This window comes from Oculina patagonica, chromosome 4 (assembly GCF_052425735.1).
Source record: "Oculina patagonica isolate OP01 chromosome 4, crgOcupat, whole genome shotgun sequence".
Taxonomy (NCBI): domain Eukaryota; kingdom Metazoa; phylum Cnidaria; class Anthozoa; order Scleractinia; family Oculinidae; genus Oculina; species Oculina patagonica.
Window position 1 is genome coordinate 63,307,110 of NC_135761.1, and position 14,400 is coordinate 63,321,509.

Below are 14,400 nucleotides of genomic sequence, written 5' to 3' on the forward strand. Positions count from 1 at the left end.
TTCTTTGCTTTCTTTGTCTGTGAACAGTATAGAAGTTGAGTTACAATGGACATTGCTGGATGGTAGGCCTGCCTGTAGTCGTTACAACCGCAATATCACACATGTACAGCTCTACATGGGGGAGGTTCTGAAGGTTGCAAAAGACCAAGATTGCTAAAGGAGTAAAGTTCCAGTCTTGTGCCTTACAAGGGACAAATAGGATGTTAGGGAATTTTTAAGGAATTCTAAGACACACACAAAAAAATAAATTCTCTGTTAAAAATTTATTTATTTAATTTTCTGAGTTTGTACATTTTGCTTTAATAAATTAATCAAATATACACAGCCTCTCTGACAGGTTGGGAATTAAAGAAAATTATTTGTAAGGGATTATTTACTTTCTTGACTGATCTAGTACAGGGTTCATACCCTTTTTCACAACCAATTTTCCAGTACTTTTGTAGGACTTTTCAAGGACTCAGATCGATTTTTCAAGGAATCCACAATTCACATTAATAAAAAATATTTAACCCTTTCACTTTTGAGATCTCAATATTTTTTCTCCTTACTGTCTGCCATACATTTCTTATTATGATAGTTCTGAGAATTCACTTGTTACTTGAGTTTAACAGATTTCCAGAACTTTCCTGAGGACTGGTAGTAAAATATTGTTCTGCCCAACCTCGTTCCCAGGGTCTCTCTCTCCTGCCCCTTGATTTTCTATCTTAAAGAACAGTGTAAACAAGCCGTTTTTAATTATTTTCTGTAGCATTGGAAAGTTTTGCAGGTAGTTTTATTTTTACAGACCATATCTTTTTTCATTTAGCTGGAGGTTTATGCACTGTAATTAACTATAATAATCTAAGGATCACACCAGGAGCACAATCCAAAAATTATAAAGGGGCAATAAAGACACCCTTTTTGCGGGTGAGACCCTTAAAAACAAAACAAAAATAAAAACAAATAGTTTCCATGGCCCAGCTGGCTTCATATCATAATTAAATTGAACTTGTGTATGTACATAATGTTATTTGCAAGAAAACTTGTGAAATTTCTTGTCACCACAGTAATTTCTGCACTTCGTCTTTGTAGATATTGGGAACTAAACCTGAAAGAAAAAAATACCAGCAAAAATTCATCAGTTGGTTAATTTTCTCTCCTTTAACCTTTAACATAGTGAGGGTTTACAAGCCTTAACTTTGCAGCAAACTATCCTGAATAAATCATTTATGGTAACCCCCCCCCCCCCAGGTACTGATGAGCTTAACATTAATGTTATTAGCCAGATCTGTCAATCCGCCAAATTTTCATTCAAATTCCAATCTGTACGTATTATTTGAGAATTTTGCATGGTATACTTATATTGCAACAGATAGCAGGGTGCCAGTTTTTTAAGAAGTTTCATTTCATTGCATGTTAATGTTTTTGTGACAATTCCTAAGAAAACTGACTGAAGAAAACCACCACAGTGATCCAAACTTCATTTAGTATCCACGATTTCGACTTCCTGACTTAAAGAGTTCAGCACCTGTAAAATAGCTTTTTAGGTAAGCGTGCTGACCACGTTAAGATAATTTGTATTATATTGTATTATATTGTATGCGAACTCTGAAATTCAATCCTCAACCAACAGTTTACGTCAATCATCTTAGCAGACCTCTCAGGAAACAGAAGTTAACTTTCCGGGTCAAAAGGTCAATGACCCTCAGTTTTTATTGGTAGGTTTTGACGGATCTATTTTGTTTGTTTCTGTTTTTAATAGTTCATTAGCTGTCGCCATAATTATGATCGATGGCAGTGAAAAACACAATCGTTAGTTGGATATTGAATTTCAGAGTTCGCGCTATCACTGAAAACTGCAATAATGTGAAAATAATATTAATTATGGTACCCACCAATTTTTGATTCAACCATATCTATTGTGTTTTTATGAAAGAGCTTCCTTTCAAAATCCACTAAATCTTTCCAGAAACCAGAATTTGGTCGAATAAGTGGCCTTCTTGTTTTGACATATGCATGAGCATCAATTAGTTTCATCTTTTGATATTTCATCAGGTAAGCTAAGACCAATGTTGCTGATCTGTAAAAAAAAAACTTTAACTATCAACAAAAAAATGTATCACCCTTATGAAAGTGGCACTGAATGCCAAGAAAGTTTATAACTTTGTCAGCTTAAATGCTCAGGTGGGAGCAAGTTTCATAAAGTTTGCCTTATTTCATTTTTTATTTTTTTTTATTTAAAGTGATGGTAAATGCATGCACAGATGAATATTTTCACATACTTGGACAGCATCAACAACACGCAGCTGACAAAATACAAACAGAAGCTGAACAGAAATGGAAACTACTAGCTTGAAATTTGCCAAACACTTTTGATGTTGTTAGGTTTTTGACTTTTGATTAATTGCTAGATTCTCCTACCAATCTTCCCTGTGTATGTGTGTAAATCAATGGGAAAATTATACATAGATCAGGTTTCTTAGGGTATTAGCCCATGCACCCCTTCAAGTGATGTTTTTCTAGTGCTTGTTTTGTGCTTAAAATTATTTTAGTAATGACACATGATACAAAACATCTGTAAGGTTCTGGCTAAAAGGATTTTTGTCTGGGGTAGGGAGGGAGGGGTATTTTCATGTGTGGGGTGTACAATGTTTGGAAATAAAGGTAATTTTTGTAATTTTCTATAGCCATCCATGGTGTGGGAGGCCTTATGCGTCCAATGGCACGAAAAGGAGGGAGGAATCCATGGTGTGGGTATAGATATTTTGGAACTACATAGTAAATTAAGTGGCAATAACAAAAGAAAAATTTCTCCAGCTAGTGAAAATATAATAATGTTTGATGAACAGTGTAATGTTTAATAAACATGTATAACTTTAATAGGCAGTTGGAAGATGTTGAAATCATAGTTTGACAGGATAATTTGCAGGGTTTTAAACATTAAATTGTAACTGATACAACAATATTGAGACTATAACTTAACAATGATTTTATACAAGCAAATTATCGGTATATCAATTATATCAAGCCGCAAAAATTCATCACACATCAATTAACTGAAAAGCACCTGCTTACTCCCGCTATGCAGTGAACAAGAACTTTTCCTCTCTCCCTCCGAATTTTATCTACAATATACACAGATAAGGAATGAGCAAAAATCACGCAAAAAAAATATCAGAACAACTTAAGTAAACGAAATAAAAATGGTAAAACAGGATCGCCAAAAAATGTAACCGGTCACACATTTGCTCACCGATTTTATCCGCTACCAGATCGAAGTGTATCCCGATGTTACAAGTGGCATTGTCTTCAAGCCTTATCCTTGTGCACTTGATAGATTCATAGTTCAGGTCAGGGGCCTCTATCGAAGCTTCAATGACAGGAAATAAAAATAAGCTTCCTGATCAAAATAACGAGCCGTACAAGTTTAGCTCAAAATTCAGAAGTGATCTTATTATGGGACACCCCAATTGGTTATAATTGAAAGAGTTCTGTGAAAAAAAATCCGTTATCAATCGATCCGTCTACATGAATTGTGTATAAGCTTACCGTTAATAACACAAGTTATTCCTTTCTCCTTGAGCAAGTCCTCCATTTTGGCCGCTGCTAGCCCTCCTAAATAAAGAAAGTCTGTGATTTTCGCCATTTTGCCCAGAGGGCTACAATGCGCGCCAACCGACATCACAAGTTCCAGATACAGCAGACAAGCACTAATTTGTGTAGATTGCTCAAGGGGGATCGTCAAAACACCCCAGAATTGATTTTCCCGATCATAAACGGGTCTAACTATTTGGCATTATTGTGATAAAACAAAATAAACCAAACCGGCCAGACACTGGATCGAGTGAATGAGTGTCACTGGCCTAATCACGTGAGCGGAGGTCGGGGGCGGCGGAGGTGGTGGGAGGAGCTATCTTCTTGCCGGCTTAATATCTAGTCATTCATCCTCTTTCTAGCGTATCCTTTATAGGCGAAAAACTATTCAAAGCTACACAATGAGGTAGCCTAAGAATGGCACAGACTTCAGAAGAGCTTCTACACTTTGTTGCCAGGAACCAAAACTTAATTTTTTGAGAAGCGGGCAGGGAGGGTCTACATTTAGGGTGGAGGGGGGAGGGGGGGGGGGGAGGAATAAACCAAGGGGTCTGTTAAAATTGAAATTTTATGTAAATCCGCAACATGTCTACAATTACATACATATACATACATACTTTATCGACGCTCCCTAAAGGGTTTTTTAATTAAAATCAGTGACAAGGTTTACCAAACAAAACAAAGAGAGCTTTTTTACTTGCAACACCATCCTAATAATAATAATAATAATAATAATAATAATAATAATAATAATAATAAAAATATTTTTTAGAGAGGAAGCCCCCATCTGTAAATTGTTTTTTTGGGGGGGGCCCCCCAAAAAAAAAAAAAAATTATAAAATAAAAAAAAAAAAAAAAAATAAAAAAAAAAAAAAAAAAAAAAAAAAAAAATTCAACAATGTGAAACGCTAAATCTTCTCAAATTCACATTACTGTTGGGGTTTAAGTGGTTAAACAAGCAGAACCAAATTTACTCTTCCTTTCACCCCTTTACACATATCCAAAAGATCAAGAGTGTTCTAACCAACTTACACTCCTCTTGCGTGGCATGGGTGCAGTGTCACACCCCCTGCAACCACCTGCATGGGGAAACTAGTCTCGAACGAAAATCAATAATAGAGTAGAATCCTGATTTCTAAAACCACCAGGGGAATCGAAAAATTAAATGCTTCAAGATATCAGGGGTAAAATTACAGAGAAGTACTATCCAAGGGAAATGAAAATTGGTTCGAGAAATCAGGAGTTTAAAGTATTAAACCGAGGGTTCAAGAAACCAGGCATTCTGCTATACTCTTTCTATATTTCACTACTGACACAGGTGTAGGCAGTCAAAAGTCAGATAAATCCAAACAATGTCTTTATTTTTTACACAAGTTGGTACGGTACATGTGTTATTATCTACTCATTTTCTTCACTGCGCAGCCTTGCATTTGCATTTGTTATCTTGATTGCCAGCTGTTGTGCACGCTCAACAATTTCTTTCCTCTTCTTGCTAGAAACGTTGTGGGCAATCTCAGCAGCATAGCTCTTGTTGGCCATCAGGAGTACCTCGAGTTCCTAACAAGAAAAAAAAAACAAAAGAAAATTCTATAAAGACAATAATTATTGCTCTTTTAGGATTGGTTACTGAATTCTCCTACATGAATGCTTGACTTTGCACTGATTTCATGAGGAAATCACAGAATTTGACTTCAATTGTTTGTGCTTATCAGTTTAAAAGCAACATAAATCAAATCAAGTTGAAATTGTTATTTCATTGATAAACACTATCTTTTTAAAGGACCGTAGTCAGCGTCCACCATTTTGAATGCCCTTGAAATTATGAACATTGTGAAATTCTATTGAGCTGCTGTAACTTGTGTTCCTTGAAGTCTGTTTAATTATCTTTAACAGTTTCACAGTCGTTCATTTCGTTAAGACATGCTCAGCACAAAATAATTTTAATGCCAAAACTCTCGTATAAAAACAAAAACAAAGGCGTGGCTGACTGGGCTCCTTTAAGCAGTTTTATTACGGCACTCATTTTGTAATACAACATAAACTCTTTTATTTTTAATGTTGCAATGTGGATTGAGAACCAAGAACACTGGACATTAAGAAAGAGGTCCTCTCCAGTCTCACCCATTAACATTGCATTTCTCTCCTTCCTGTGGACAACCAGCACTGTCATGACTACTCCAGTAGTTACAACAGCTGAATGGCTATGCCAATCAAACTGCTGTGACCATGGTTTTAGTTCAAAGTGAGGTGCTTTTTAAAGGAAGGGTTTGTAGTTTTCTACTGTCTAAACTGTGGGAGACGGGGTAAATGGTTAGTGTAATGAACTCCTGATCTAGTGATCCAGGTTCAAGCCCTGGCCAGGGTCATTGCCTTGTGTTCTTGGGCAAGACACTTTACTCTCATAGTGCCTCTCTCCAACCAGGTGTATAAATGGGTACCGGGGAACTTAATGCTGGTGGGTAACCCTGTGATGGACTAGCATCCCATCCAGGGGGGAGTAGAAATACCCCTAGTTGCTTAGGCTACGTTTACACGGACATGGTTTCTTGTAACCGCATCGAAAGCGATGCGGTTACGCCTTCGTACACGGCACCGATCGAGACCACTACTGTAACCGGGTCGTTTGAAAACGCTGTCAAAGTGGAGCGTCCGATCGGTTCGTTGCGTGTAAACGGTCAAAAACAACGACACCGCATCGATTTGAAAACGGCCATGTATTTTGGCATGAACTGGCTGGCGGAAGGGTAAACATGGTGAAACAAGCTAGAGAGCAGCGCTTGCTTATACAATCACAATCGAAAACAGCGGAAATCGTTAAAAAGGCTCCGTGTAAACACTTCGAAACCGTGTCGTTTCGATGCGGTTTCGAGGTCATGAAACCGTGTCGATTGATAACCGTGTCCGTGTAAACGTAGCCTTAATGCTACAGAAACTAAGATAAGCTCCAGCTGTATGGGCCATTTGGCTCAACGCAGACTTTACCTTACTGCCTTAACTACAGTAAACCAGATTCAAGTATATTCAATCTTTTATAATACCCTCTCTGAAACTACATGCCTGTTAGCATAAATATTTTAAGCATTACCGACAAGAATGCCACTAACTACAAGTTATTTCCCACTTTGTAATCCTAGTAAATTCAAAACCATAATATTATTACGAATGAATCATTGTGGTCACCTTAACATTGTGAATAACAAATTTCTTGAACCCATCTGGCATCAGATGTCTTGTGTTTTTGTTGCTGCCATAGCCAATGCTTGGCATAAGATATTGCCCTTTGAACCTCCTGCGGACTCTGTTGTCAATACCTTTTGGCTTGCGCCAGCTTTGCTAATGAAACAAACAAAATGCTATTTTAGTTCATGCAGCACTGAGCATCCATGGCAGAAAATGCCCAAGTAGCATTTATACATTTACATTTTCTAATTAAGTGAATTAAAGCATAGCAGTTACATTGGAAATGATGAAAATTGAGGGAAATGAATTTATACATCTAACAATCAGATCTTACGTGCAAAAGATAAGAAATATTATTTCTGGCTTCATGAAAGCCAACAAGATTCCCTAGAATATGGTGGGAGTAAAAATTGTAACACAGGCATTAATTAACATAAGAATGGTAAATGTACATTTTGGATTGAGGTTCATAACATGGGACATTAAGAAAGAGGTCCTCTATGTACCTCACCCAAACAAAATGAGTTTCTCTCCTTCCCTTGGACAACCAACACTTTCATTACTAAGCCAGCAGCAGAAATGCAGATGGTTTTAGTTCAGAGTGTGGTGCTTTAAAGGGAAGGTAAACAAAAACAGATCCACCATAGCTTAAATGGACTATGTCATGGATTTTACCAGATGTTTGAACAGCCAAAATTATATTTGTGTCACAAGAAACCATAAAATAATACTCAATTTCTATTTAAAAATTGCTATATTAGAGCACTGAAACTGTTAATGAGCATCTTTGGCTGGGGATGGCTCAGATGGAAACGGATTGCAACTTGAAAAAAGTTAGGCAAAAGTTTTCAATTTGTTTCAGCACATCATCAAAAAAATCAATATTTATAGTCGTAGGTTGATTTCTATCTGCAAATTAAGGTAATTAAAGGGATGTAGCTAAGAAAACACTAAGCCGCTCTGCCCCTTTTTTTTTTTTTATTTTCTTTTTTTTTTTTTTTTTTTTTTTTTTTTTTTCGCCCCCCGCCCCCTACTAATACATGTATCTTCCTTAAGATGTTCAAAGATGATGTTTTTTATGGGTTTAGTTGCCTACTAGTAATTTCAGAACAGTTTAGACCAACCCATGACCCCCATGGCACAGCTCCTTTAAAAATATCTCCATTGAAGCTGTTATTTTGATCATGACACAGTGCTTCTCCATACTAAATGCTGCTGGCATGGAAGGAGGACAAAGTCTCCAAAAGTATCATTGTGTGTGCTTTTCAGGAAGAATTGCATGCAGATTATTTGTTGGCAATGAAAAAATATTCCACTAACAAGTGAAAGGCCTGATTTTTAAAGGCCAAACTGTGACTAGCTTTACCTCCAGGAAAGAATGTTGCTTGGTTATAACACTGTACAATGAAGTTGACACCTAACACAAGTAACCTTACAATTTCCAGTTTTTGTTATATGAAAGTTACCAACCTTGACTCGGAGAAATCTATCAGACTGATGTCTGATGAATCTCTTCGTACGTTTCTTTACAATCCGGGGTTTATTTGCTGGCATAACCATCTTGGCTAAAGGAAACAAAAATTATAAGACTCAATAAAAATTTTTTAGGCCAATGGAAGATGATAACAGAATACTTCGACGACCTACTATCAACATATCAACACAAATATTCATAGTTTTCGAGCACAGCAGGGTGATAGGGTATGCAGTACAGTATGCATAAACAACATAAAACACGTGTACGTCGAGAATTGAAATGAATATTCACAAAGAACTACGCTGTACTTGAGCCTCGAATCATGTGGTAACTCTATAACACGTTGCGATACTCGTGAATCACAAGATATCTTCCTAATGAGCAAATAGATGGAGATATGTCGACCAGTTTAATAAGGTGAAAAAAATAATTTTTATTTTAAACTAACATTTTTTATTTCCACAACAGACTGTTCTTTACACAACATCTCCGTAAAAGCGGTAACTTTTGATTTCAAGACAATCAGTGCTACATGCTATCGACGTAATTTTTCGACGCAGCAAAGAACTTCAACATAAAATACTTCAACCATAGCACTTTTTAGGAAATAAGGTAATCAATGGTTATGTTCTGTTGGACAGATGCCTTGAAAAGACACAAAATACAACTGGATGAAGATCACTCACCTTACTCGAATCTTCGAGCAGCAAAGAAAATGGCGAAGAGGCCATTACCTGGTGCGCGGGGACTTATGGGCAGTTCGAAAATTACACCCTACCCTACCCCAAAGATCAGGATCTGAACTGTGGGGGAGGTACTGGAGGTACTAACGGTCCTTAAAATATGAAGTTACTTTTCCGGTTCAAAAAAAGACATAACGGCAAAGGTATAAAACATCTCAGTTGTATGGAATAATCGAAAACTTGAATGTATTGTCTGTATCATAAAAAGAAATCGAGCGAAAAGCTTGACAAGTAACACGAATAATCAAAAACAAAAAACATATTTATGGACCGGACTTTTATCAAAAAGTCATAAAACAAAATAGAGCAGAAAAAACCCACAAAATCAATTTTTTGGTGGTGGATTCTGTAATATAAGCATCCAATCCAAAATACTTTCCAAAACATTCGCGTGACTGACAGAAAACTGGCGTTACTTTCGCAGATCACGCAATCTTAAAAGCAAAGTGAAAAGTCAAGAGAAAGATCGTGCCTTAGTACTTTCTTGTGCGCTTTTTATCATCTCTTTTGCAAATTAAAAAATTCTTGACGCTGTTTGTTGAAATAATTGGGAAAGGGCATAATTATACCAGAGTGCGCGCGCTAATTATGCCTTTGATGACTTCACAGTGGTCGGCTCATGTCATTCACTCATTCCTTTGAGTGCTGTGACTGGACTTGTCTGAGATTGTGTCAACCACGTCGTGCGAAAAACATCGTACACCAAAACGGCAGCAAAAATGATCGACAGGCTTCCGGAGTCAATCTTGCTTAATATTTTTCATTGCTGTGCTTTTAAAGATCTCGGACATGTTGCGATGGTGTGCAAAAAATGGCGTCGGATTGCTTACGATCATTCGCTTTGGAGGAACGCAGATTTGCGTGGCTTGAATCTCATTGAAAGAACCTTAGCTCTGATTGATAGAATCTCGCCATTTGTTTTTACGATGAATATCAGTGGATGTTCGCTCACCGTTTCGTTTATTGCGGCTATAGCTGAGAAGTGCATCAACCTAAAAACTTTAAGGTAAGTTTGCTCGCTATAATAGCTAGAGGCAGTTCAAACATGCTTACAATAAGTCATACAAGATGTAAAATAACAGCCGTTAAACTAAAAAGAAGTAGTGAAATACCGATATTGAGGAGTAAGTTAAATTTAGATTTATATATATGCCTCTACCAAACACTTCACCAGCCTAGATACCTGCAATTTCCAAAAATGAACCTAATGATTTTCTGGACAACTAATGTCATCTGAAGAGGACCACGGTAGCCCTTCGCCGCAGACAACTAAACTTCTTTGAGTTATTTGAATTCTTTCTTTTCGCGCATGGAAAGAACCGGTGCTAGAAAACTTATTCTTATTGAACTCTCTCGCTTATCCACGCGTCTCGAGAAAGTCAAATGAATTTTTACTAACTCTAGCTTCCAAAATTTGTTAGCCTAGGTTTTCACGATATTTATTCTAGACGGTAAATCAACTGGCTAGTTTAAGATCAACACTGAATTGTTGCAATCTGCGTGAAATATATTTAGTCGCAGTTATATTAAATCAGTAACAAAGCAGAAATGAAATTTAGCCCGGGAGAGCATCCGACCGGTTTTTCGAGTCTTTGAGCCGAAAAAAGGAGACTTTCGCGAGCTAGAAAGGTTAAAAATCTTTCTGTAGTGGGTTAAGGAGGAAACGTTCCGATACTGAAAAAAGGTTTCAAAACGTGTTGAGTAAATTGAATATTGTTCGCCTTTGAACACATTAAATTTATTCAGATAAAAATCAGTAATATTGTATCGGAAAAGAAATGGTTTATTTAAGTGTTCACGGTATGCAATGTTCCTTCATATATTCTACCGGCGGTCAGCCGAGTGGTTTCAAGATGGTCAGAAACCCTGTCAAACGATAATTTAAAACAATAATACCTTTAATTTGCGGTTTAAATTTAATAGATCCACCTGCTATATGAATAGCCAAAATAGTAAACAACCGGTATCACAGGTTCCACATACCACATGGTGAAAAATCAGATACAAAAGCCCCGTAACCCATTTCCAAAAGAAAAAAAGAGAAGAGAACTCGAAAAGGCAGGATAATAAATTGAACAAAGAGGCATTTTTTTCTTGTCGGTTTAGAAAGCATTGATTCTTGTACGTACGAGAGCAGGGTGGATTGTTCCCCGTCTCTACTTCCTGAATATAAGGCCTATGATTCTCATGTTCTGGCCGCTTTCTGTAGACTGATTAAGAAAAAAAAACCACATGCTCGAACATTAAAATAAACAGAGTGCACTTGATAAGTGAGTATTGAGAGAAAGAATAGTAAAAGGAATTGTAGCCTACGTAGCAGTCGATTCCTTTCCAAGCGGGGAACGCTTCCTCCCCCCCCCCCCCTTTTTATTTTTGTTCCCCGGCGCGCTCGTTCGCTCTTCGCGCTCCGCATCAGTAGAAAGAATCGAATCGTCTGTTACGCAGGCTAAAGGAATTGCAGCCTCTATAACCATTGCGTCTGCTGTGTTATCGAGAACAGATTTTGTGCGCCAAAATGGTAGCCATAGTAACAAAGAAGACTTCCCTTACCGTAAATGATCTATAAACGCCCAAGGCGAATTTTGGGGGTCCTAGGGGAGGCGCTAGAGAGAGGCGAAATAACAGTAACAACGTCAACAAAAAAAATATGGGAGCGGGGAGACCAGAGCTGGCGAGAGGAGACTTCATGCACTAGAGATGTTGTTCAGTTCGAATCGACGTTTATCGTCATGAGGGTCAACCACGAGCGTGTTGGCCCCGATGTCGAGTCAGCAAAAGCAACAATGCGGACCAGGAGCACGGGAGAGAAGGGGGGGGGTCAAGACATGGGGCGATTAGAGAGGGGCGTCAACAAACTGCACTTCAAGGGAGGGTTTTAGATACGAGGCGTTTATTTGAGAGTAGGCGTTTATTAGATCATTTACGGTATATATTCATATCTTTCGCCCAAGGGTTCTTTAGATATGATTATAACAATGCTTCGAGTAGGAGTGTTAGCTAAGCTAACTACACGGAACCGTCCTCAATTTCAATTTTAATTTAAATAAAGACGTTAGGTACGCCGTACGGAATTTCATAAAACCCTTAGCTTGATATCTTTATTCAGTTTAATTACGTTTATTTTGCGGGAGGACGGGAGTGGGTGTTCTATATTCAGATTGGATTGGAGGGACTTTTGCCCCTTTGAGGTAGGTATAACTTAGTTTTTAGGAGGATAGGAGATTATTTTTGCAAATCAACTTTGTGTCTAAAATGTGAGGGTAATGTTTTGTTCTGACGAGTTTTATTTCTTTTCAGTTTGCAGGGCGCTCATTTTACAGACTACACACATGACTTTCGCCTGAAAACTAACTCTTTTAAGAATCTTGAAAATCTTGATCTTCGTTTTCTTTATGGTGACGAATACAAAGTTTTTATCACACTTCTCAGACAACTCAGGAACATTCAATGTCTTGGGATCGACAACGTTGGTACAACGGCAGAACTGGGAAAGATCTTCGTCACTTTGCGCAATTTACGAATAGTTCACTGTCAAAATTGCGTTTCCTTCACGGACATACATATCGACATCTTGGCGAGTTCTTGTCCTAAACTAGAATCGCTATGCCTGACGGGATGCATCTACGTCACAGGTACATCATTCCCGCGTCTTATCACCGAATGCAGACGTCTTCAAACTCTGTTGTTGAGTTGCACTCGAGTGCGGAATAACAATATAATGCTAACAGACTGGAGTCAAGCGAACTTGACTGAGCTAGATATTTCGTATTGTTATGGTATAGGCGAGACTGGGCTTATGGAAATGCTGCCGAAGCTGACAGAACTGCGTTATCTTCAGTTGTCGTTTTGCGGTTGGGGTAGAGCTTTGAGCGACGATGTCATGAACGCAATGTCACAATCAAAGTATCAAAAGTTAGACACTCTTGATATACACAGTAGCTTTAACATTACAGGAGAGGCGCTCTGCAAGTTTGTAAGAAAGTGTTCACGCTTAACAACCCTTTGCGTTGGGAGCGCCATCACTTCCAACGATGAACTGGAAACATTGCTGAGAAGTCTGCGCAACTTAAAGCATTTTTACATCACAAAGCAAGCCACGATTAAAACCGAAACTGTTTTTACTTACGTTAAGAGATTCTGTTATCGTATCGAAACCTTGGCGTTGTACAATTTCTACGCTGTAAATAGGCATCGTGTAGAAGAAGCGCTTGTTGAGCTCGTGGAAGTTTGCAAGTTTCTGAAAGTTCTTTGCATTCGAGGTACAAATGTGCCCTTAAGAACCGAACTTGCACATTTGGCCAACAGAGTGAAGAATTGTGCAAAGAGAAATGACATTGAAATATCACGAAGACCTCATTTTTTGTTATCTGGAGTTAAGCTATGCTTGGATAGTGTAGTGAAAAATTCATTTTTTCCAAAGTGAAAATCGCCGACCACTCCCGTAGACGGCTAAATGACCATGAACTGATTACCGAAAAAACTGGCCAGGATAATAGAATGGATAATAGCAAGAATCGGCCGCAATGAAACTTGTTTCCAGTCCCCAAGTCGATCAGTGCGTCACCGCCAAAGCTACTTAGACAACAATCAACTGAAAGCTGAGGAAAAATAGAAAAAGTGGAATTTCTAATTGTATTTATTGTAGTCAGCATTGACGTTTTGAATTAAAATCATTTATTCAGTTCTTCTTGTCATTTGGCCAGTATTTGTTTGTCACCGGCCACGCCGCAATTTTTAGGCTTTATTGCGTATTTGGTTCTTCTATTATACAGTGCTAACTGAGCTGAAAACAGTGCTCTATAGATGTTGGTTTATACTTAGCATTCAATTCGAAGACCATAGTGTTTATAGGTTACCCAGGAATTGTCTTGCAAATTTACATGGGTTTGAAATATCGATTCGGAGACAAATCTTGCAACCTAACAATGATCACGAGTTAGTTAATTTTCCGACTGGAATGTCAGCCATCCATAAGTAAATCCCAAACTGGACAGCACCGCAGACAGAGCGGACAGAACAGCATAACAGGGCCGAGCTTATTTCTCTTACAGATAAGTTTGAAATGGTTAGTCTTCAGAGTGAAAGCTAGCTATAGGTGGTACAAAGGAAGGCCGAATTGCGGGAAAGTTCCAGTCCCTCGTTATATTCATCTTTCGTTGTTCTTCATCAATCCTGGTCTCTTCTTGTTTATTCACGAGTGTGAGCAGTTTCTCTGTGACTCGCGCTTCTTCCTCTATTAGTCGTGGTGGCCAAAGCCAATGTCGTGTCGGTGCCAGGGAGAGCTGCGTTGATCTGTGATCCCCCTTTCAGCCCTGAAGTAGGTAGAGACCACTTTGTTGTTTGTTTTGTGGCGCAATTTATGTTTTATGTAGATGGGAGGTGAGTCCCCTGGTTGTTTTTTTGCGTGTGCTTACAACACAAAGGCAT

At 38.2% G+C, this 14,400-nt stretch overlaps 3 protein-coding genes and 1 non-coding gene across 4 annotated transcripts; 1 reads left to right on the forward strand and 3 right to left on the reverse strand.

Moving 5' to 3' along the window:
* Nucleotides 1-257: 257 nt before the first annotated feature.
* LOC144651050 (dual specificity protein phosphatase 14-like) lies at nt 258-3,828 on the reverse strand. The gene is made up of 5 exons (XM_078510916.1): nt 3,529-3,828; nt 3,233-3,349; nt 3,047-3,104; nt 1,875-2,059; nt 258-1,087 (listed from the first exon to the last, which is right to left on the reverse strand). The coding sequence occupies exons 1-5, from the start codon at nt 3,659-3,661 to the stop codon at nt 1,038-1,040; spliced, it is 543 nt and encodes a 180-aa protein (XP_078367042.1). The 5' UTR covers nt 3,662-3,828; the 3' UTR covers nt 258-1,037.
* Nucleotides 3,829-4,917: 1,089 nt separating this feature from the next.
* On the reverse strand, nt 4,918-8,982 carry LOC144651080 (large ribosomal subunit protein eL32-like). The gene is made up of 4 exons (XM_078510955.1): nt 8,917-8,982; nt 8,224-8,318; nt 6,754-6,906; nt 4,918-5,130 (listed from the first exon to the last, which is right to left on the reverse strand). The coding sequence occupies exons 2-4, from the start codon at nt 8,311-8,313 to the stop codon at nt 4,972-4,974; spliced, it is 402 nt and encodes a 133-aa protein (XP_078367081.1). The 5' UTR covers nt 8,314-8,318; nt 8,917-8,982; the 3' UTR covers nt 4,918-4,971.
* LOC144652783 (small nucleolar RNA SNORA81) lies at nt 5,627-5,839 on the reverse strand. Its single transcript, XR_013570633.1, has one exon. It is a non-coding gene; the product is annotated as a small nucleolar RNA SNORA81 (small nucleolar RNA).
* A 607-nt stretch (nt 8,983-9,589) lies between the features above and the next one.
* Nucleotides 9,590-14,170, forward strand: LOC144648964 (S-phase kinase-associated protein 2-like). The gene is made up of 2 exons (XM_078508415.1): nt 9,590-9,979; nt 12,271-14,170. The coding sequence occupies exons 1-2, from the start codon at nt 9,693-9,695 to the stop codon at nt 13,394-13,396; spliced, it is 1,413 nt and encodes a 470-aa protein (XP_078364541.1). The 5' UTR covers nt 9,590-9,692; the 3' UTR covers nt 13,397-14,170.
* Nucleotides 14,171-14,400: the final 230 nt, after the last annotated feature.